Genomic DNA, 21720 nt, shown 5'->3' on the forward strand with positions numbered 1-21720 from the left:
CCCAGTACATAGGAAGTGAATGACATTTTATTTGTAAGACTCGCAGCATCAGAATAAAAAATAGAAATTTTCTGCTTACTCTGTATAATCCACAGACCTCACTTCCTTCTGAAGCAGTAATCCCTCACTCATTATTGAGATAAGGGACAAAGCATGTCCTACAGTGAAAAGTCTTATTCATGTTAAAAAATAAATGCATTCAGAATAATAAAAGTACTTAAAAGGTATCATGTATACTCATGACATTAATTTCATATTTTGAAAAATTATTTTGGTTTAATTTGTTAAAATGCAGGCACTGTATCTAGAAAATATATGTATTTAGCCTGTCTTCAGCAAGCACTGACAATGTCAAACTGCCAAAAGAAGTGTTTAAAACTTCTACAAATGCATAAATATACATATCAAATTCAAGGAGGACATCAATAACATATCAAACAATACAAAAAGACATAAAATACTGCCTATAAAAGGTGTTTCCTCACTTTCTGTCTTTAAAATCCTGAATAAATCAGAAAATATGGTGGTCAGCTTTTACCCCGAGGACCCCTTTTCCACTTCCTGCAGTCAAGTTGGACAGTTTCCAGCAGCCTTCAAAGAATACACAGGAAGTCTCAGAAATATTTACATCCTGTTAGATCCATCTGCATGCTACGTGTAGTTTGACCATGTTCGGACTTGATTAATATTTAATCTCACAAATGTAACAAGTAGAAAAACAAACTTTGTACCAATGAATTGATGATTTGTATTTCTTTGTTTAACGATGCCACTGTTATAATAGGGGCGGGAATCAGAGAAAGTTTGGGAAGATTTTAGCCCTTGGAAGTCAGATTATTGAATTGAGAAAAAGTAAAAATTTTGACTACAAGACATACGTTTTGTTAGTTAGACTCCGTTCCAAACAATTATGATATTCTTTTAGGTTTTCGGTCTCACGTTCACTGAACGTCATTCGTCATTCGTGATTATTTTACTGTGATTGCACAGTCTGAGCAGACGCAATGCATTTTGGGACAGTTGAGTATATCCAGTAAGCTCACGTCACATACTCAGAAATACTAGTACTAGCAGTTGGAATGCACTACATAGTCAATTTTACGTCACACTTAGTATGAATAGTATGTTAGTATGCGATTTCGAACAGAGCCACTGTTTTGGGAAGTTTTGCATTTTTTGATATAAAAACAATGTTGATTCCACTGCGGTCACAGCTTTTACACGTCAACACCATATTTACATTATTATGACATTAATTAGTATTAATTTATCAACATTAAAAATGAAGGTAGAAAAGGAAGGAATTTAGAAATGGGATATTTCAGGAAAGTATGAAATCAGACAAAATTGGATTGGATACTTAGAATGAAGAGCATGAATGTGCAAAAGTGTTTTACCAAAAACCTGTTCCTTCATGTGATTGCTTGTTGAGACCTTTGTCTACAAATATATCCATGTAAAATGAATGTAGTATTAAAAAAAATTAAACATGTTATGTCGTATCCCAGATGTCAAGTTTGTCTTTGCGCAACTACTGCTTGGCTGGCTTTCCATGGTAGTGTGTCGACACCATAGCTTGGCGTGCCTCCACTTTGATAAGGAGTCTGCATTTGAAATCAAGTCTAATGACTGATGTTGGATAGAAGCATTACATGTATGTGTCTGACTGCACTTGTACACTTGGAAATATAAAAGCAATGCACTACTAGAGGCCAATTATAAGAAAGCAAATGAAAAATCTTCCTGAGTTGTTATTCTTCAGATTCATGTTTGTGTTTTGTGAATTATTACAACACCTGAAAAATTGCTATGTGTAGGTACTTACAGCTGGACTCGTTTAGAAATTTACAAATAGTTTAGACAACTAAAATTACTTGGTTATGTTAAGATAAAATTACCCAAATCCCACCTCCCCCTCGCCAATCAGTAATTGTTGCTAGCACAGCAACAAGGTCATCCAACCTGCAAACATTGTGCAATTGTGTTTATTGGAACATGTGACCAAACTGGAGGCATTGCTAATGGGAATCAAAGCCACAAGCCCCTGGGATTTGTGGCTGCTGTGATGACTTAACAAGACAAAGAGTCTACAGCCATGACGCTGTGCTCTGAGCTAAATGCTAATGTCAGTATGCTAACAATGACAATGCTAACATGCTGATGTTAAGCAGGTATAACGTTTACCACGGTCATCTCAGTTTAGTTTTACAAATGTTTCCCATAGTATTGGACAAATTGGAATTTTGACATGATTGTGGGACTTTGGTCGCACATTTGCAGATTACACTGAACAATTCTGTGAAGAAGTATTCAGACCCCATTACAAGGAAAAGTCCTGCAAAATCCTACTTAAGTAAAAATACAGTAGTATCATAAGCAAAATGTACTGAAAGTACAAAAAAGTGGCCCCTGTGACTGTCATAGTGTAAATAATGTCAAGTGCAATGTCCATGATGTCCATCTTCTTTAGTGCTGCTATGTGTTGTGGCTCCAGTTAGACTGTGATAGCATTAGAATAATTAGACTTTGTCTGGGAATTCCTAAAAGACAGACACAGTGGACATGCAAGGTTTTAACCGGATAGCAATGTTATATTAGATAGAAATGGAAGAATCTGCCGATAGGGATTTCTTTGAAGTGGCCTCTACTTAACTGCCTATGTGAGCTCAGTGGGTGGAGGAGTGTCTTAATCTATTTCCTGTGATTGTGGTTGGGGCACTTCCTGTGTTTAAACAAATGCAGGAAGTGTTGTCTGGATTCACATGAATGTCCTTGGCACTTGCCATCCAAAACAGTACATTCAGGCTACTTAAACACACACAGGTGATACACAAACAGACCCAAATCCACTTTGTTTTAGACTGGACTGTTTTAGTTCAGTTTGACTGTTTTTATCCATTCATATGAAGGGAAAACCCCACACTGAGTATAGGAAGTAAGTACAATTGTTATCAATTGTTTGTGTATTTATTTAAGGTAAAGGTATATATTTAAAGAAAAACTTGATTGGATGACTACATTGTAATTTGGGTTGTTTTGAAGCTTGCATGTGAGTGAACGATCATACAATCTTCTTTTTTTACTTTGTGTTGTCCTGTATACACTGTCTGCCATAATTCCCACCAGGAAAAGCCTGTACCAGTCTTTATAAGATAAATTCATACCTTATCTCCTACTGTAAGAGAGTCTGAATAAAAGTAAAGTAAATCATAAAGAATTGTATCTTTACTGGTGATCACACAGTTAGAGACACAAAAAATATAATCAATGATTGATGAACTGAAATCAAACTAATAAACAATTTATTACACTGGATGATATTAACATTACTACTATAAATAATAAAGTGTAGGTTGACTGTAGTCTCTGTGGCAGCAGGGTGGCAAAGGTCCCAGGTTCATTCCTTGCAGCAGCTATTGTATGTCCATCCACAGGGTCCATTTGTAATGTCAAAGTGTCTCTGAGACTCTGACCCCTGCATGTTCATGTATTGTAAGGCACCACAATTAAGGGAGTCAGCTTAAATGCCGAAAGCCTACTGGGGCCGGAGACATCTGGGGAAGCAGTCAAAACACTGCGAAGCCTGCCATTGTTTTCTATTTCAAACCGGAACTGGTCAGCGGGGGAGAAAAAAAGAACCCATAACTGCTGTCAAACATGGTTTCCGTCTTTAGTCTGTGTCCCAAACAGGATACAGGGAGCATGAATGCTAGTTTCAGACCCACGGCACTTGTTTTTGGCTGCGAATGGACAACCACATATTGGTCACATCTTACCCCAAAACTCCCAGGGACATTCTGGATATCGACTTATTTGTTGATCTCTATGGCAACTATGTTGTTGATTTTTCTACTGCAGCTCATCAACAGCTTTGAGGGTTTATCTGGGGCTGAACATGAGACGCTGTGCACCTCTAATGCCTGCTTCACCTTGCATGTGGACAGGGTGAGCTTCGAGAGGGCCCATCAGAGCTGTGTCCACAACGGAGGTTATCTGATGACAGTCAGAGACAGAGAAGAAGAGGATGTGCTGCGCTCGCTTCTCTCACAGATCCAAAAACAACGTCAGGACAGGACACTTAAATTTTGGATTGGATTAAAACTGCACAGAGGGGACTGTGTGTCAGCTGACAAGACTCTCAGGGGGTTTAAGTGGGCATCTGGGGAGGAAGATTCCCACTACTCCAACTGGGAAAAAGAACCTGTCACCACATGCACAGAGGAGAGATGTGTAAGGGTTCATTACACTTTGCAAGGTCAGAGCCAACTGAAATGGACTGCTGGAACTTGCAAAAGCCCTGCTTTTTATGCCTGTAAGTTTTACTTTCAGGGAATGTGCAAACCTTTGGCTCTGTTGGGGCCTGGAAAAATAACCTACACAGCGCCCTTCTCAGAGGAGCCAGAAAGAAGTGACATGCAATCATTTCCACTCGGAACATATGCTGACATTTTATGTAGTGACCAACAGTCTCACAACTCTGTGTGCACCGGGGTGGACGACATCTATCGTTGGCGTGTCTCTGGTCCATTTTGCAAAACAGGAAAGCAAATTTGCTCGGTAAACAATGGCGGATGTGAACATTTGTGCCATCAGGATGCAGATGAGGTTAGATGCTTTTGCAGAGAAGGTTATGACCTGGATGAGGACGGACTCACTTGCAGGATAAATGACTTGTGCGGCGTTGACACATGTGAGCATCAGTGTGTAATGGGAGTGTCTGGATATTCCTGCAAATGTCCGGATGGCTTCAAACTGGATGCAAACCAGCGCAACTGCTCTGACATTGATGAGTGCCAGTCACAAGTCTGTGAGCATCATTTGTGCTTAAATGCGCACGGTAGTTACACGTGCGAGTGTAAAGACGGATACGAAATGGTCGACGGCAAGTGCAATGATATGGATGAGTGTGTGCACTCAAGATGTGAGCACAGCTGCTCGAACAGTATCGGATCCTTCTCTTGTTACTGCAATGAGGGCTTCACTTTATCCGAGAATGGCCACTCGTGTGTAGACATAAACAAATGCGTCAGTAATCGCTGTCAGTTCAAATGCGTCAATACTATAGGCAGCTTCTTGTGCACCTGTCCGCAGGGCTTCCTTATGGAGGCAGACGGATCGACTTGCACTCCAGTTATGACAGATACATCAGCTGCTTCATCAGATGGCCCAGCTGAGGAGGAAACAGCAGAAAACTTCACAGAGTCTTTAACAAGAACCACAGTCGAGGTCCAACACCAGTCCCCTCACACTGATGCACCACTTCCAGATCTGGCAAACATCACGCAGGATGATCAGCAGAGCAACACATCCTTGGTGATGGGTTTTGCCAAGACAGTTAACACCAGGGTGATAATCTGCGTCCTCGGCTCAGTCATTCCTCTGCTGCTGTTAGTCGCAGTGACTCTGGCAATTGCGATTTTTCGATGCAGTCGCACCAAAAAAGAAGCCAAGAAAAATACCACTACAGATGGCTACTGTTGGGTGTCCTCTGGTTTGGATCCACGTTTAGAGAAACTATATGAGTCCATATTGACTGATGACCTATGACCTGATAGTGATGGAGAAGACTGTCTGCATGGATTATTATGTTTATTTATGTAATTTATGTTCTTGCAACCTCTCTAGGTGAGGCTGTGTGTTTTGTTATCAAATCATTATCAAGTTTATCATATCAAGTCACGAATCAGAAAAAAACTTTATTGTCCATCAGAAGGTGATTTGTCTTTGACAACAAGTAAAAAGACAAAGCACACATATAGAGTAGAAAAATAATGGGTAAAATATAGGAAAAATATGGTAAATTTGGCTGTACAAGAGGTAGCAAAGTGCAAATATGTGTGTTGGTGAAAAAGTCCTGCTATGAAGGGGATGTGAGGGCCTCTGTATAATGAGGGTGACTGGGTGCCAGATGATTCCAGAAAGTGATGTTGAAAGTGAGCATTTTAATGTTAATATCAGTCAGCTAATTTAGCAATTTGTCTTAACCGACCACATTGTCTGCTATTTCACCAAAAGACACATTAGAGTACTATATGCACCACTGCCTGTTCACTAAACCTGTGATCAGCTCCTGGACCAAGAACATGTCTTTGCTGAGTCTTTGAGACTGCATGAAAAGATTGAAAAGTGTGTTCACCTTTCAAAACCACATGGCAGTGATGAAAGATTGTTTATCTGCAATAACTGATTTGACTGAACAAGTTTTGAACACAACACTGACATATCGTCACTTTTTAAGTTTATATGGCGAACCTCAAAGCAAACAGTTGCTTATTTGCACACAGCAGTTACGGAGCAACATTATCATTCGTTTGGAGTTATGTTTCTGGCTACCAGATGTATATAAGTCCATAATATTCACTCTCTTTTAGCTCTGTTTCTGATCTCTACTAACTCCTGAGGGAAACATCTGGCTCTTTAGCTACTAAATATGTTCACTAGCTTGTGGGTAACTGTGTCTGTCTGCTGTTTAGTACTGAGTAGGTGGTGTACAGTGGATTTTTAGAGCTTTTCGTTGACAACAGCTGCCTCCTGGGACTGAAAATGACACCATGAGAGCGTTGCGATTGTACCGTAAGAGTTAAGTTGTGGGTTTAACAATTGTTAGCTAAACAATGAGCTGAAACTCGCTTTAAAGCTCAGTAAAGCTGTGGGGGGGGGGGGGGGGGGGGGTTCTGCTGATAATTCTCAGTAGGTTCATCCCTAAGAGTGAGCTCTTTCACGTTGTCACAATGTTTTCACAATGTCATTTGATACATTGTTATTATAAATTTGAATACATGTAGTGGAGTACAATATTTACATTTGAAATGTAGTGAAGCACCTCAACATTGTATTAAAATACAGTACTTGAGCAAATGTACTTTCTGTCCTCCACTGCCACATGGATGTATTTGTGCACATACCCAACTAAACACATTTTTACTTTCTGAATGGAGTGATGTAATGATAAACACGTGAACATCAGAGTGTCAAATCAATGTATGTTATATGATGACAAAGTCAAAAACAAAATAAATAGCTGGTTCTGAAATATGAGTAGGCATCAGTTCCTGTGTTTGTGTTATGATGATCATTGCCTTCACTAACCTTGGAAAAAAAACGCTATTCCATCTTTATCTCACTTCCTTCCCGTCTTTGACTTTGTCATTGTCCTGATGGGTGTTGCTTCCGGAGTAGGTAGCCACAGGCTCTAACTTCTCCATAACTTTAGCCAGCCAACATTTTAAGATAATCTACAGTCTGGCATCATGGCCCGCTTGCAACTGACTGTGCTTGTGCCAGTGAAGAGAATGACAATGACTATTTTGATGTCAGTTGTGTTTTTATTGTCTATTAAGACAGGATTAGGGCTGAAACAGACTGGCACATGTTGGCCTTTTTGTACTGGGGGTGACTGCATAACAGTAAACCAAGACAGAGTAGATTTTCAAGCAGCTGAGGAAGCATGTCATGACAGGAATGGAGAACTAGTGACATTTCGGTCTGAGACAGATGAGAAGATCCTTGACATTTTGAGTCAAGAATTGCATGGAAACTTCTGGATTGGACTGCGTTTACCAGTTGGAACCTGCAGCAACCTTTCAGCTCCACTGAGAGGCTATGAGTGGACCTCTGGCAGTGTGCACAGGAGCCTTATTCCATCCTTCAGCACCTGGGAAGACAGTGTCAAAGTTTGCTCTCCACGCTGTGTGTCCCTTTCAAGCAATCAAACGTGGACAGAGAGGCTGTGCTCGGACAAAACGGATGGGTTTCTGTGCAAAACAAAGCACAAAGACGCCTGCCAGGCACAAGAATTATCAGATCCAAATGTTTTCCAGAGCTCCGAAGGCTGTTCAGCCGCCCCCTGTGAGCATACATGCAAAGATGTAAAAGGAGGTTATGAATGCTCTTGTTTCACAGGATATATCCGGGACAGCAAGGACCCCAGACGCTGCAAAATGCACTGTGCACAACAGAAATGCCATGCGAAATGCGACAGAAACACAGACAATGGGTGCCACTGTCCCGAAGGCTTTGTAATTAATGACAAATTTTGTGAGGACATTGATGAATGTTCAATGGATGAATGTGACCAAGAGTGCAAAAACACTTTTGGAAGTTTTGTGTGTTCCTGCGGAAAAGGATTTGTGCTTAAAGGTCAAATCAAATGCATCAAAGCAGAGGACAGTGAAGGTTTTGTGGTCACAACTCCTTTTGCCATAGATTTTATTAAACCCGCTGCTAAAAATAACACACTGAAGGGTTCTTCTGCACCGGCTGGTGGTTTTCTCTGGCTGTGGATTTTTCTTGCTGTGGCTGTGGTAGTGGTTATATTTGTGGTAAGGTTTTATGTTGTTAAGCGTCAGAAGCGCAGAGAACAAAACTCCTATCAACAGTCGACTGCTCCTGTGGACAATATTGAGTGTTAAATCCAGTCCAAAAAAAGGATGAACATTAACTCTGCTGGTCCCTTTAGCGTTTGAGTTTGGGAGACTTGTCCATTACATTTATCACATGGCTGCTGTAGGTAACTTTTGATTCGAGTCTCGGATTTTTGAACTTCGGTAATAAAATAATAAAATATCCATAATATTAATAAATGTGAATATATTGGAAATGCAGAGGGGATAGTAGTTCTTTCAGAAGTGGGTGGACTAGTTCTTCATATGGATAATTAAAAGCAGCTATAAAGAGAAAAGACAAATTCAGTGCAGTTGTAGCAATAATATATAGGAGTATGTTGATGTTAATGATCTGAGAGGTAATTTAGATTGATGGTTGAAAAATCTTAACTGCATATGTGTCACAAGTAAGATGTTAATTATTGAGTAAATCTGTCAGACAGTCAACAGCAGTCAAGCAAAAAGTGAAATGGAGCTCTTTAAAACGTTACCTGACTATATGTACTCTTTTTCTTTATAAAGTAAACATGATTTTTTTGTGCATGTGCATGTAACTGTAAAATCATGTGCCATTCTGTGGTCATTTATGTAACATGTCATGAAAGTTCATTCATTCTTAACACCAATTCACTGTTGTCTTCATTCTTGTCCTTAGAGCGCCACCTACTGCTCTTGTGGACAAACTGCTGAAAAGTTACACAACAGTGTAGGCTGTTGGATATGCATGCTTCTTTCAAGTGAATCCTCGTGCTGTAGGTGATCATTTGATGATTGATTATTGATTATTGCTCATTTCAATACTGGGAGGCATTTAGTACGACAACCAGAATTTTCCCAGACATTACCATTCCAAATGTGAAATAGGCCATTTTCATGGATGACATTTTGACATGTCACAGTAGGAAAAGCACAGAAAATAAATAATAAAATGATTTACACCGGTGCTATTTCACTTAAATTAAAATAGCATCTTATTTCAATAATGTTATTAGTAACACCTGTGCGTTTCAAGTCAAACTGTCTGCCGTAAAAGAAAATAGCCAATTGCATAATTTCTGTATTGTTACATGTTGTCATCTGGTTTTAATTTTCACATTTCACCATGAAGAGAGATGACTACTGAAACTGTACTGTGAGATGCAAAATGTTGTCAAAACGGGTATTTTCCTATTGTCCACTATTGGAGTCTCAAAAAAATGCAATCTGTTCAAAGGTTATGACAATCTTCCTTTGTATTGCTCTTTGATGCTTTAATAGATTAAGTTCATTATCCAGCAGAATGAAGGAGTCCATTACGCTTATGTTACTTTCACTGCCATACGACTGTACATGCTGCTGCATAAGAAAGTGTCATGCAGATGGTTAGCATTGTATTTCTAACAAAGCTAGGGTCTAGCATGCTGAAAGTGACAGTTTTGCCTGTTGCATTGTCTGCCTAAATCCTAAACACGTGTTACTGAATAAACAGTACCCAGTTCCTGTTTTGTGCCCTAAACTAAGCATTCCACCAGCTTTATGCTGCTGCAGTGTTGATGCTTTAAATCTTATGACTACTAGGCAAATGCCAATACTACTGGTGGTTGTATCATAGCTGATTCATGTGGCCAGGTGGACTATGACCTCTGTCTTTTACAGGATTCAACACACTTCACAACCACATTACAAGTATAACTAGGACAGCATTTTACGTTAGTTAAATTTATCTTGTCTCAGTCAGATACTGAAAAACTAGTTCATGCATTTACATATCCTCTAGGATAGACTAATGTAATGCCCTTCTTGCCAGACTTCCCCAAAAGACTGTGTGACGGCTCCAACTCATTCAAAATGCTGCAGCCAGAGTACTCACTGGGACAAGAAAAACTGAACATATTACTCCTACACTTAGATCACTTCACTGGCTATTTTATCGGAAGCCAGTTTTCAGAATTGGTCTAGCTCCAAAATACATCTCTGACCTGCTCACCGCTTACAAACCCTCCAGAGCTCTCAGGTGATCAGACCCTTGATCAGAAGTAAATCTGGTGAAGGTGCATTCAGTTATAATGAGCCCACCCTCTGGAACAAACTGCCTGATGATATAAGATGAACTGTGAGATGACCTAGAAAATATCATTTGTATTCTCCCAGTAATCTATAATCTATACAAGCAGGAGGGGAAACTTTGACTATCATTGAGCGCTGCCTTTATCTCATTCAGTCCTTGGGTTTATATACTGTATGTCAATTTCTTCTTCTCTCCCAGAAAAGAAGCACACCAGATAAGGCTGTGAATGAACAAACACCACAGAAAACAGAAAAGTGTGGGTGAAGATCAAAGGTGACAGAAATCTCATAATGTGCTTGAGAAACTGGAAAAAAAATAGAGAAATTAATTATTTTTCATAAACATTATGATCCTATAAAGAATGAAAACAATGATTACAGCATATAAAGGTGTGGTCCACATCATTTTGAATAAGGTCCCATTGTCAGGAAGTATTAGCACAGTGACACATTTTCACTGTGCTGGTTCTGTCCTCTCTGCATTTAACAGTGACTGACAGCTTTAATCCAAGGACTAATTTAGGCTAAGGGTCAGATGAACTGTGAGTCAGAAGCTCAACAGTGGATCGCTGTGGAAAGGGTCTGATGAACTTAATGTGAATAAAGTCATCATATCATGATATCTTCTCTTATATTAGGCCTGTACTGCTGCCACCTTCATTTTCTGCCTGTTTTGGGCCTTTTTCCCTTCAGTCTGGGCTTCTGCAAATGAAATGCACACTCAACGGTCTCCAAAACTAGTATTAGTGGAACTGGAATTGTGAGCTACTATGAGACTTTATTCTGGCTTTGTTTTTGCCCTCTTGACAATAAGTGTGTGTGTGTGTGTGTGTGTGTGTGTGTGTGTGAGGGGGCATATTGTAAAGTAGGAGTGTAGCATTGATAAAACTGGGTGTTGCAAACCAAACCTGGATGGCACCGGTTGTAGCTGACATAACCTCACTGCTGCCAGTAAACATATGGGCTTTTGTGAACTTAATCAGCCAATCACAACGGGAGGAGTTCACTTTTTGGGAGGGAACAAAAAAAATAAGGTCTGGTTGCCTTGTATGTGTGGCAGACAACCTCTTAGAAAATTCTATTGTGCCTAACGTTAACCATTATTACTGTTTCATGTTGTTGTTGCATACAATTGCAAATAAACCCCACATTTCTGCTAACTTTATGACATATATATATATATATATATATATATATATATATATATGAATGAATATTTTATATATTTTATGTATTATGTTGTAAAGCTTTTACTCATTTCTCATGTTTCACAAGCCATGTGTCCAAGCTGCATGATGAAATGATGAATGATGAAATGCTTGCGTGGGAGAGGCCTCTTTTTTGCCATGACTGTAGACTCACAGGCAACCACTTCTACTTGCCTGCTTACAAATGCTTTTGCAGTCGGGCGGGCCTCTAACTTCACACATGTTCCTAATTTTGAGCTAAACATCTATTACTTAAAGTATCAGATTTACGGACCTTGTTGTGGCTTACTGTATTATGCAGTATAGTGTGAATATTAGCCTGCGAGGTCGTTTTGGGGTACTAAATACAGCTGTCTTTAACGTCCAGGACGTCTGCTGACGTAAACACGGAAGTAGGGGCGGCGTCGCCTCGTTTCATCCTATTAGAAAGTAGGCGTCAGTCCATAGCACGGTGTCATTGGGTTAAAGTTTGTCCCCCCTGCATTGCTCATATAAATAACAACATCCAAAATCTGGGCTAGCATGTGGAGAGAATACCTGTCAGATAAGTAGCTCGTTTCCAAACACATTTAAAGCAGTCAGTTTACTGAATACCTAATTCGTTTGCTCGGTAAGCTAAGAGGAAACACTCTGGTAGAAACGAGCAGCAGCATGTCGGTCGACAGCGTGTTTAGGACCCGCTCGCTCGGTGTAGCCGCCGAGGGTCTTCCTGATCAGTATGCCGACGGCAAAGCAGCGAAGGTCTGGGAGCTGTACATCGGAGACACGCAGAGTAGGACGCAGGAATACAAAAGCTGGGTGGTGTCTTTGCTGAAAGAGCAAGGGGTGCGGAGAGTGCTGGATGTAGCCTGCGGAACAGGGTAATGTGGCAGGTTGTGACAGGTTCCTGTTTTGGATGGCATGCTGGTAAACGTGTCACCAAACTCCCATTTAAAAATTGGTTTAATTAATAGAAACGGTAATACTCCTAGTCCAAACCTTTTAACACACAATCCAATCTTTAATCCGGCATTAGTTCTATACACCAAGTCTACGTTATTTAAATGAAATGTGTATTTAACTGACTTCCTCCAGCTGTAACATATTTTGATTTGTAGACACTGTGGTAAAATAAGGGATCGATTGAAAAGTTTACTTAGTTATTAAGTGTGTGCCGAATTGAAGACTGCACAGGTATGCAGTCGTGTTGAAGAGAGTCTGAATCGTGTTGAAATTGGGTTCCCATAATGGGTGTGGCCCTTCTGAAGAACGATCATGCAGAGTCTAATTTTGTCAAATGTGAATCTCGCCACGTCTATAGTGTTTGTCATTTCTGTTCTTACTTTCTTGTGCTTGATAGAGCTATGTACACATATAAGAAGATTTAAACCTGCATAAATAAGGTTATTTCACCTTGTTGTATACAGGTTCAGATAATTCATTATGTAAAAGTATTAATATATTTTGTTCTATAATAAATAAGTTAGATTGTGTTTATAGATAATCAAGTTAGTTTTGACTTTCCCGGAATTTCAACCTGCTGACCCTTTTTAACTCTGGACAAAATCCGGATTAGGCCAGAGAGCAATGAATGAAAGTGCAGAGTTGCACCAGCCACTGAGCCAGTTCCTGCCTCCAGCAGCAGTCTGGAGCTTTTTATGTTACAACTAAGAAGGCTTATATGGCCTAATCAAGATGTACTGTATTGTTTGTAAAACTAGAAGCTAGCTGTGGAATGTCACTGGTGTGGGACAGCAGATGTAGGGGTCAGTGGTTGATGAGCTGGATCTGGGTTGCTGCAGGGAGTTTTGACTGGTTCCCTGGGTCTGTTTACCTCTGCTGATAGTGTATCTGTGCTCTGGGACAGCAGCAAGGCCATAGGCTGAACTCAGACAAGAAGACAACATACTTGAACCTGTCTGCCTAGCCCCTCAACTCAAGTGGTCTTGCAGGAAATGCAAATATTATCATTTATTGTATCATTTGACATCTACAACAGGCTTTTGCACTAAACAGGCATCCATTCAGTGATTGGTTGGGTGGATTAATGTGTTTTTTTTTTTGTCATTACAGCCACTCTTGGTCAACACCGCAATCATTTGCATCTCAAAAGCAAACATTGTAAAGCTTCATATCTCACAGTCAGAGCACTGGCTGCTGGGATGTTTTCATCCAGTATGGAAGAAATCAGCACACCGACTTTGACCCCGTTCCATAGTATGTCTCAGCGGCGCGACCATCTGGGGCGATGTAAACACGCTCGTGGTGGAATGAGGTTACAAATGGCCTCACTATTTTTGGCTGTCTAAATGTGCCTGTGATGCCAGGCTTTCCAGTTGTTTTGTCATGAGATTCAGTGGCAACTTATGCAAGAGCAGAAGAAGCTGCTTATAATTAAGGATGTAATCATCATAGCTTGCATATGAATTACCCTGGTCTGAACCGTAGAGGAATTATAGTTTTTGCTTTTGTTTTTTCTGGAGTCTTATGTTGCGTAACTGCAAGTGAACCGAAGCTTGTAAAACATGTTGCCTTAACCTCAAATTTAACCTTGTTAATTTGAGCTACAATGATGAAGTTGTACTCTGTATTCTTACTGTTGGTTTGTTTGGTCTTACTGCAGACAGTTGAATTTTTTTCTGTATTTCTTTACTGTTGTATATTATCTTGCTCTTACCCATTTGTTGTTAATGATTTCAGGTCACTGTCCGGTGAATCTCATTCCTCTGTTGTTCTTTCTTCTTCTTTTTTTAACGTGTAGTGCGAACAGTTTGATTCCGTCGTTGGAAGTTTTCCATAGCTCCTGCATGTTGTTTAACATTAACTGACAGCTAGTTACTATTTGGAAAGAGATGTAAAAAGCTCTCTTCATACCCGTAAAACATTAAGTTGTTGTATGATGACCGTCTCACTCCTAACAAACTGCGTTGCTGTTTCAAGATGAGGAAAAGGAGACGACAGGAATGTTAGTACACTTATTTTGTTCTACGAGCACACGTGCGTGAATAAACAACGTGTACGCTCACTGTGATCAGACTTGAACTCGGTCAGAGTGGTCATCTAAAGATTATCTCTTGAGACACACGTGTAAAGCAGGTTATCAGTTGAAGGCATCTGTGTCACAACTTTTTCAGGCGCAAGATAAAGTCAATAAGGTCACCATTGTCTCACGTTGTTGTAGTACAAAACAGTGTGGTTTCATATAGATCTTGGATTTACAGAGCACATGTCTTTTTTTATTTTGTAGGGTTGACTCCATCATGCTGGTGGAGGAGGGGTTTGATATGGTGAGCGTGGATGCCAGCGACAAAATGCTCAAGTACGCACTGAAGTCAAGGTGGGAGAGAAGAAAAGAAGCTGCTTTTGACCAGTGGGGTACGACATATTTCATTTTGTTCCGATTGAATGTTCAGAACTGAGCATGATGTTTTCCTGCAGCGTTCATCAGGTGACATCCTCACATTTTCCTCTTTATGTTTTCCTCCTTGGCCGTTCTTTCCCCTCTCATCCTCAGTGATCGAAGAGGCCAACTGGTTGACGTTATCAGAGGACATTCAGAAACCAGGGGATGGCTTTGATGCAGTCATCTGCCTTGGCAACTCATTCGCCCACTTACCAGACTTTAAAGGTATGTGAACGTTGAAGGGACAGAGCCATTCTGTGTTCTTGAATTTGTTAGGTAAGATTAAAAACCTCTAAGAACCAAAACGTTATCTCCAACTAAACAAAATGTATCCTTGAATGGATGCTTACAATAATTACACTTGACCACAAACAACCAACGTCAAGCCACCAACATAATCTCTTATTCAAACAATGTGATTTCATTGAAGATCATTCTGTTGATTGTGCCTGACCATGTTAGTGATGTTGTATTGCTCTCAGGGGACCAGAGTGACCAAAAGTTGGCCCTTCAGAACATTGCCAGTATGGTCAGACCAGGTGGGATCCTCATTATTGACCACCGTAATTACGACTACATCCTGGAGACCGGCCGGGCGCCACAAGGCAAAAATATCTACTATAAGGTACTAAACTTAATGGAGTTTGTTCCAGAGGGTGCAAATTGACATCCACCAGTCCAAGCCCCGCTTAGCATGGCAGTGAATCTCCTTGCAGTCAAATGAAAAGAGTAATTAGGTGGCTCCATGTGTATCAGGGAAATCACGTGGCTGTCCGCATCTTCACACAGTCTGGGGTAAAATGCCAAGAATCTGCTGGTGGAGTGTTGCCAAAAGTGTATTAATTTTTTTTTCTCAACCATTTTGACCATGTAGTTGTTCTTCTCTGATTTGCTTATATATGAAACTGTCTGTCGAATGAACAGGCTAATTTTTGGAATGATTCCCCGAGAAAAGTGAAATGCATTACAAGCTTGTAAGAGGCAGCTTAAAAGATGTCAAAGAAGGAACAAAAGCATCAGCGTGAGCGGTCCGTAAAAAGGCCGTTTTTAATCTACATTGCTGCGCTCTCTGGCTCTTCATTGCTTTGTGAAGAGGAGCTGGACAGACCGTATTGTTTATGAATGGTTTATTTACACCATCCCTAGCAGCAGCTGAGTTTAAGACCTAAATCTCTATTCAGAGCTGGCCGGATATTGTGAGATTTTCAGTGAAAGTCCCCCCAGAGAAACAGAAGGAAATGTGCGGGAAATTGTCGGGTTTTAAGACTATTCTGGCAAATGGGGAGAAGAACAGATGATGTCAGGAGTGCTGAGGAAAAAAGGCCATTTGAGAAGATGGAAGACGTTAAGTGTGTACATATGTAGCTTAAAAATGATGTGTAGTATCTACTTTGTGGCTGAAATGCACATTTTGCATGTGTGGTGTGGTAGCATGATGGCCTATGTGTGAGTTCAGACTAAAGTTGAGTTAAACAACCAATCCCGCAATTTATTATCTAGTTTACTGGCGAAAGCTGAAAGATATAATATGGGAATATAAAGACACAACAGCAGGTGCCAACAGCAATGAGCCATATTTGATTTACGTTATTCTCCTCAAAACAAGTTCCATATTCTTTAATCCAGCCAAAGTAGGCGCTATCCAGCTGGAAGGCCTAAATATAAGTACTAAGTCAACAGTCATGTGCCAGAGCAAAATCCACTTCTGATACCTCTGTAGTCCCAGAGTCTGCTTAGCTCTGTACTCCACAACAACAAGAGCGCAGTCGCTTCTAATCAGGCTGCAGTTCTGCTCGCTCTCTGTAATTACTGCGCAAAAGAGGAAAAGTTGGGAGAAGTATTTATTGGTGCTTAATGCTCATCAACATGTTGTGTGTGTGTGTTTGTTTTTTGTGTGTGTGTTGTTTCGCAGAGTGATCTAACTCAGGACATCTCCACTTCGGTGCTGTGGGTCAACAATAAGCCCCATATGATCACTCTAGACTACACCATCCACGTGCCCCAGGCCACCCTCCACAACCTCCCTGAAGTCAGGTAGGTCCAGCGGCACGAGGAGCGCAAAACACTGACAGCTGAGATCCTGCAGTATTTCGTCTAGTTGATGAAATGGATCAAATCCAGTATTTCCATTAAGTAGTCTTGCTTAATAATTTGCATGGCCTCATACAGGACACCCAGAGATGTTAAGGGATAGTTAGAGGGGGGTACGACATACACCCAAGTTCCCTATCTACAGCTAGGGAAGTTTGGGTTAATATGGGATGCGTCTTAACCACTCTGCTACTTTTTTTTTCTTATACTGTCGTTATTTAATGCAATTTGCAAAGCACTTTTGGTGCAAAGATATTCAGAGCAGTGTCAGCGTTGCATTCAAGTGATCGAGTGACTCTTCAGGCTTCATAAATCTGCATTTGTTAGGATATGATAATGACAATGACGTGTCACAACCCTTTGAATAAACTGTTACCTTAAAGGCCATCTCTTCAGCATTTAGTGAACAGTTTTGCATTTGATGTTTGTCTAGCAGTCTGACGTGTTTTTTCACTGTGAAGTCTCCCTGATAATGTTGTCTTCTCACAGTCGAGGTCGATGGACTCTCTCACCAGACACGTTAGACACAATAAAGAGCACCTTTTGTTGAGCGGTAGGGGAAATCTAATGTGCGTGCTCTCTGTTTGTCCTCTGCAGTAAATTCCGTCTGTCCTACTACCCTCATCGTCTGGAGAGCTTCAAAGCTTTGCTGAAAGAGGCCTTCAACTGCAAAATGGAGCACAGCGTCTACGGAGATTTCAAGACGTACGTCCCTGGCCAGACCCAGGCCCCGTGCTACTTCATCCATGTCTGTAAGAAGACTGCCTGAGAGCCCTACCCACTACCTTGCTATACACACACACACACACACACACACACACACACACACAGCTCTCTGTCCTCTATAAGTCCCAACATGCTCTCGCAGTCCAGATGTGGGCAAAATTATATTTGAATATGTTTTTAGAAATTTTCATCTCAGATTTCTTTGAAAAAAAAAAGATTTCCCTGGAATGCTGGAAAGTACATAAGATTGTGGTAGATTGACTCTTTGGTCACTTGACGTGTTAATGTGATGAGCACTCTAAAATCATCCTGATAGTTTGTGACTTCAGTGTTTAGTGTTGATACTGGCAGTGCCAGCAGACAGCTGGCATTATGATCATTATATAAGGAGTGATTTCTTTTTTTATGGCCGGGAAAGTTGTAATTCATGTTTTCATTTTCTCTAATCATTTTAAAATAATGTTAAAGCACCAGAGTCTCTTTGGCTTCACTAGTTACAATTGGTTGATTCTGATCTCTCTCTCTTGACTTGAAACACAGTGTGTTCAAACTCTCAAATAGTAACAGTCTAAAAAGGGCAAACCTAGTTTGCAGATGTATCGGACCACAGTTTTGCCCATATCTGGTATTTTCCCAACATGCTGTGTGCTGCCCCGCTTCCCGCCTCTCTGAACTTTGACATCCGCGATGAACATGCTTCAAAACGGTGCTGTACATTATATTCCTCATGATGGAATACTTGATACTAATCGCCAGTAAAAAGTGCTAAGATGAATTCTTAGACATTTGTATTTTATACGTTTACCACAACAGTCTTAAAAACACAGATGAAGCGTCTGTGTTTCGTGAATGCGGTAGCCTTTCTCTGTCATGTATTTTTGAGATGGAAAAGGAAAAAGAAGCTGATCTCATTCTGGCCTACTGCCTTTCCTCAAGTCTTTAAAAGGCACAGCATGATGGCAGTTTGACCATTTCAATGCATTAGCCTTACTTTTATGACAGTCCACTTTAACTTAATTTGGCTCAATTGTAAACTTGCACTGTCACTTAAATAAGACGAGAGAACAGCTGAAGTGAAGGTTGTGAATCACCCTGACACCTTGAAGTACCTGGTTACCCTGTTTGGAGTACGGAAGCACCTGACTGTCAGTCCAGTCAAGAATCCTCCTCCTTGAAGTGTCCTTGCTCACCAGCTCCAGAGCTAAATGACCTCTGACCTCTCTGAAGCAGAAAAACAAATCTGTTCCTGAGAGAATGGCTTCTCTTTTTTTTGTAGAAATTGTTTTCTTTAACTGATATCTCTTATTTTGTGCTACAGCCAAAAACAACCTTTACATTTTGTGGTCATTACCACTAATGAACCAAGAGGCCAGGAGTGAGTGTCAGCCATTATAGGTGACAGCAAGAACTGAAGTCCTACTGAGGATTTATCCAAAAACTACTAACAATAATTTTAGGAATAAACAAACACACTACAGCAAACTGTTGCATAATTCAAACCCAACACTCTGTGAAATTGTGTTATCAACCAAAGATGTTAAAAAAAGTTTTGTTTTTGCTCAATCTTGGAATTTCTTTGTCAAAAGTATGAAAAACTTGAATGTTATTCAATTGTGCTGCTCAGTACGTGTCTCAAATAATTGTTTACCCAAATAATGAGAGGAGCACGATGGAACAATCCTTTACTTTGCTGTGTTATCCAGGTTCAAATACACTTTGCTGTGATACCAAATTAAAAATCTGTTTTTCGTTGGAATGAGAAAGGAGCTCTACCAGAGAGAAATCAAATATTATCACCACTACCCTGCTGTTTGCCTGAACAAGACTGCATGCTGCACTCAAATGTGCCAGAGCCTCTTGTAGACCAAAATGTACGCTGTAGTTTGTGATTGAGATCAACAGAAGGTTCAGAATGTGGTGAGAATGGCTGGACGTTTGAACGTTTATGTAGAGATAAAACTGTTTCACAACAGTCTTACTATGTTGCCATTTCTTGACAAAAAAAAAATGTAAACATTTTCATAATGAACAAGGATTATTGGAATTCTTTTGCATGAAATAAAAAATATATTTGAAATAAGTAACCTGATTGTCACATTTTTCTTTTCAGTGGTTCTGTGACTTAATATTCAACAGGGAGCAGCATGAACTGGATTTTTTTGATAAACAGCGTCTGCTTTTAATGTCAAGTCCATATGGATAACGTGTGTGTACAAAGGAACAATTGGTTTTTACGTAGTCTTCATAGTCATAGTATTCAGTCATAGTATTTGTAGCTACACTAGGTGGGTCGTTGAAATTGGCCAGACCTCTGCATCATATTCATATTTCATCATATTTATATGATAAATAGAGTTCTGGTTGTTTGACCTCATGTTATATAGTACAAGAACATTATCACTGTAGTACTGTATGTACATACTGAAGTATCAGTGGTTACTTTACAGAACAACAGTAAGACAAGGTGAACAGACTAAAACTGTCAATGCGGTCCACTGACATTTTGTTGTAACAGTAACCCAATAATAAAATTAAATATCCTTTATCAATCAAAAATGTCCCAGCATTTGTGTAAATTATGAGCTATTGTAGAAGTCCTCCTGTAATACACAAATATTATTTTGGCATGGTGCAACCGTGTTCTGCATGTGAGGATTTATGCAATGGGCATGTTGATGAAGATGTCTGAGAGTTACACAGCTCATTAAAAAGGTTGATCACAGGGGCTAACTCAGTGCACTGGATCAATTCAAGATATTTATCCATTTGAATTCTGTGTTAAAGCAACACACTTGGTGTTTTCAGAATCAGGATTTTCATATGACAATTGTGCCAAAGCAACTGATGAAAACTGTAAATTAGAGTACATCATTTCTAGACATGTTTTTCCATCAAAGAGATGAGATCATATATCCACATAAACAGGCTTCAGTTATCATTGTCCACGTGCAGAACATAGGTTTGACACAAGAGGGCGGTGTTACATTACATGTAACTCATAGAGTCAAAATCACCTCAGACGAGGACCAAACTCCATTAGTAAACTTCTGCTTTTTGTCTTTCTGCATGATAAATTTTATCATTATACGATTGTGATTCTTTAACTTAAGAAAAAAAAACCATTGAAATCCAAGCCAGTTTTGAATGTCTCATTTAGTTTTAATGGCACTGGTCTGGTCTCAATTATGTTTATTGTGATTGCTAAACTGTTTGATACTTTGCTTTAAAGACCCAAGGCCTTCACATTTAGTTTACTTAGCACTACTTTACTTCTTTGTGTGAGATTTAAACCTGTAAGAGACACCTTTTTTTTTAAACTTCTAGCTCTCTTTCTAGACACCAGGGCAACAAATGGATAATTCAAAGAATTCTAGAAAGTTAGCCCCAATAAAACACACAGCTTCTTCACTGTCTGACTTTTAGTCAGAGTGACATTTCCTGTGTTGTCTGTCTGACCCCTGGAAGTGAACTTGCTCACCATCATCTAGCAGCGCTTCCCTGGAGTGGAGAGTCTGGAGCTCATCTCGTCTCATGTCTCCGAGGTATGCTATCAGACTCTATGGTAGACGGCCGTGCAAGGGGCTGATACACAAACCAGATGTGAGAACCGTTTGCCAGATGTGGCTGCTCTGCTTTGCTTTGCTCCAGTTAGGGGAGTCAAAGTGGTCAACCATGACTGGCTTTACTGGGGAGGATCGCTTTCACAGCACGTCATTGGCCAAATCAAACGAAAACAGAGAGAGCTGAGAGAGACAGATTGGCTGGAAGGAAGGAGATGAGTAATTATGATTAATAATGATTATACTGAAGAGCCGTTGAAGGAGAGGAGAGGGAAAGATGTGAAATTAACTTTTCATACCATATGTTCTCGTTACAAAATGAT

General features: G+C 40.1%; 3 protein-coding genes across 4 annotated transcripts; all 3 read left to right on the plus strand.

Moving 5' to 3' along the window:
* The first annotated feature begins 3834 nt into the window (after positions 1 to 3834).
* On the plus strand, positions 3835 to 5547 carry LOC139297883 (complement component C1q receptor). The gene is made up of 2 exons (XM_070920692.1): positions 3835 to 5083; positions 5150 to 5547. The coding sequence occupies exons 1-2, from the start codon at positions 3835 to 3837 to the stop codon at positions 5545 to 5547; spliced, it is 1647 nt and encodes a 548-aa protein (XP_070776793.1).
* A 1004-nt stretch (positions 5548 to 6551) lies between these two features.
* LOC139297884 (thrombomodulin-like) lies at positions 6552 to 9861 on the plus strand. Its single transcript, XM_070920693.1, has 2 exons — positions 6552 to 6573; positions 7408 to 9861. Exons 1-2 carry the CDS (start codon positions 6552 to 6554, stop codon positions 8409 to 8411), a joined length of 1026 nt encoding a protein of 341 aa, XP_070776794.1. The 3' UTR covers positions 8412 to 9861.
* Positions 9862 to 12174: 2313 nt separating this feature from the next.
* gnmt (glycine N-methyltransferase) lies at positions 12175 to 19917 on the plus strand. Of its 2 annotated transcripts, none has more exons than XM_070920192.1 (6): positions 12175 to 12498; positions 14865 to 14992; positions 15132 to 15245; positions 15503 to 15645; positions 16933 to 17054; positions 17709 to 19917. In XM_070920192.1, exons 1-6 carry the CDS (start codon positions 12290 to 12292, stop codon positions 17878 to 17880), a joined length of 888 nt encoding a protein of 295 aa, XP_070776293.1. In that variant the 5' UTR covers positions 12175 to 12289; the 3' UTR covers positions 17881 to 19917. The 2 variants fall into 2 exon arrangements, with proteins under 2 accessions (XP_070776293.1, XP_070776294.1); XM_070920193.1 differs by having other exon boundaries at positions 15560 to 15645.
* Positions 19918 to 21720: the final 1803 nt, after the last annotated feature.

The sequence above is a fragment of the Enoplosus armatus genome, chromosome 15 (genome assembly GCF_043641665.1).
Source record: "Enoplosus armatus isolate fEnoArm2 chromosome 15, fEnoArm2.hap1, whole genome shotgun sequence".
Classification (NCBI taxonomy): Eukaryota; Metazoa; Chordata; class Actinopteri; order Centrarchiformes; family Enoplosidae; genus Enoplosus; species Enoplosus armatus.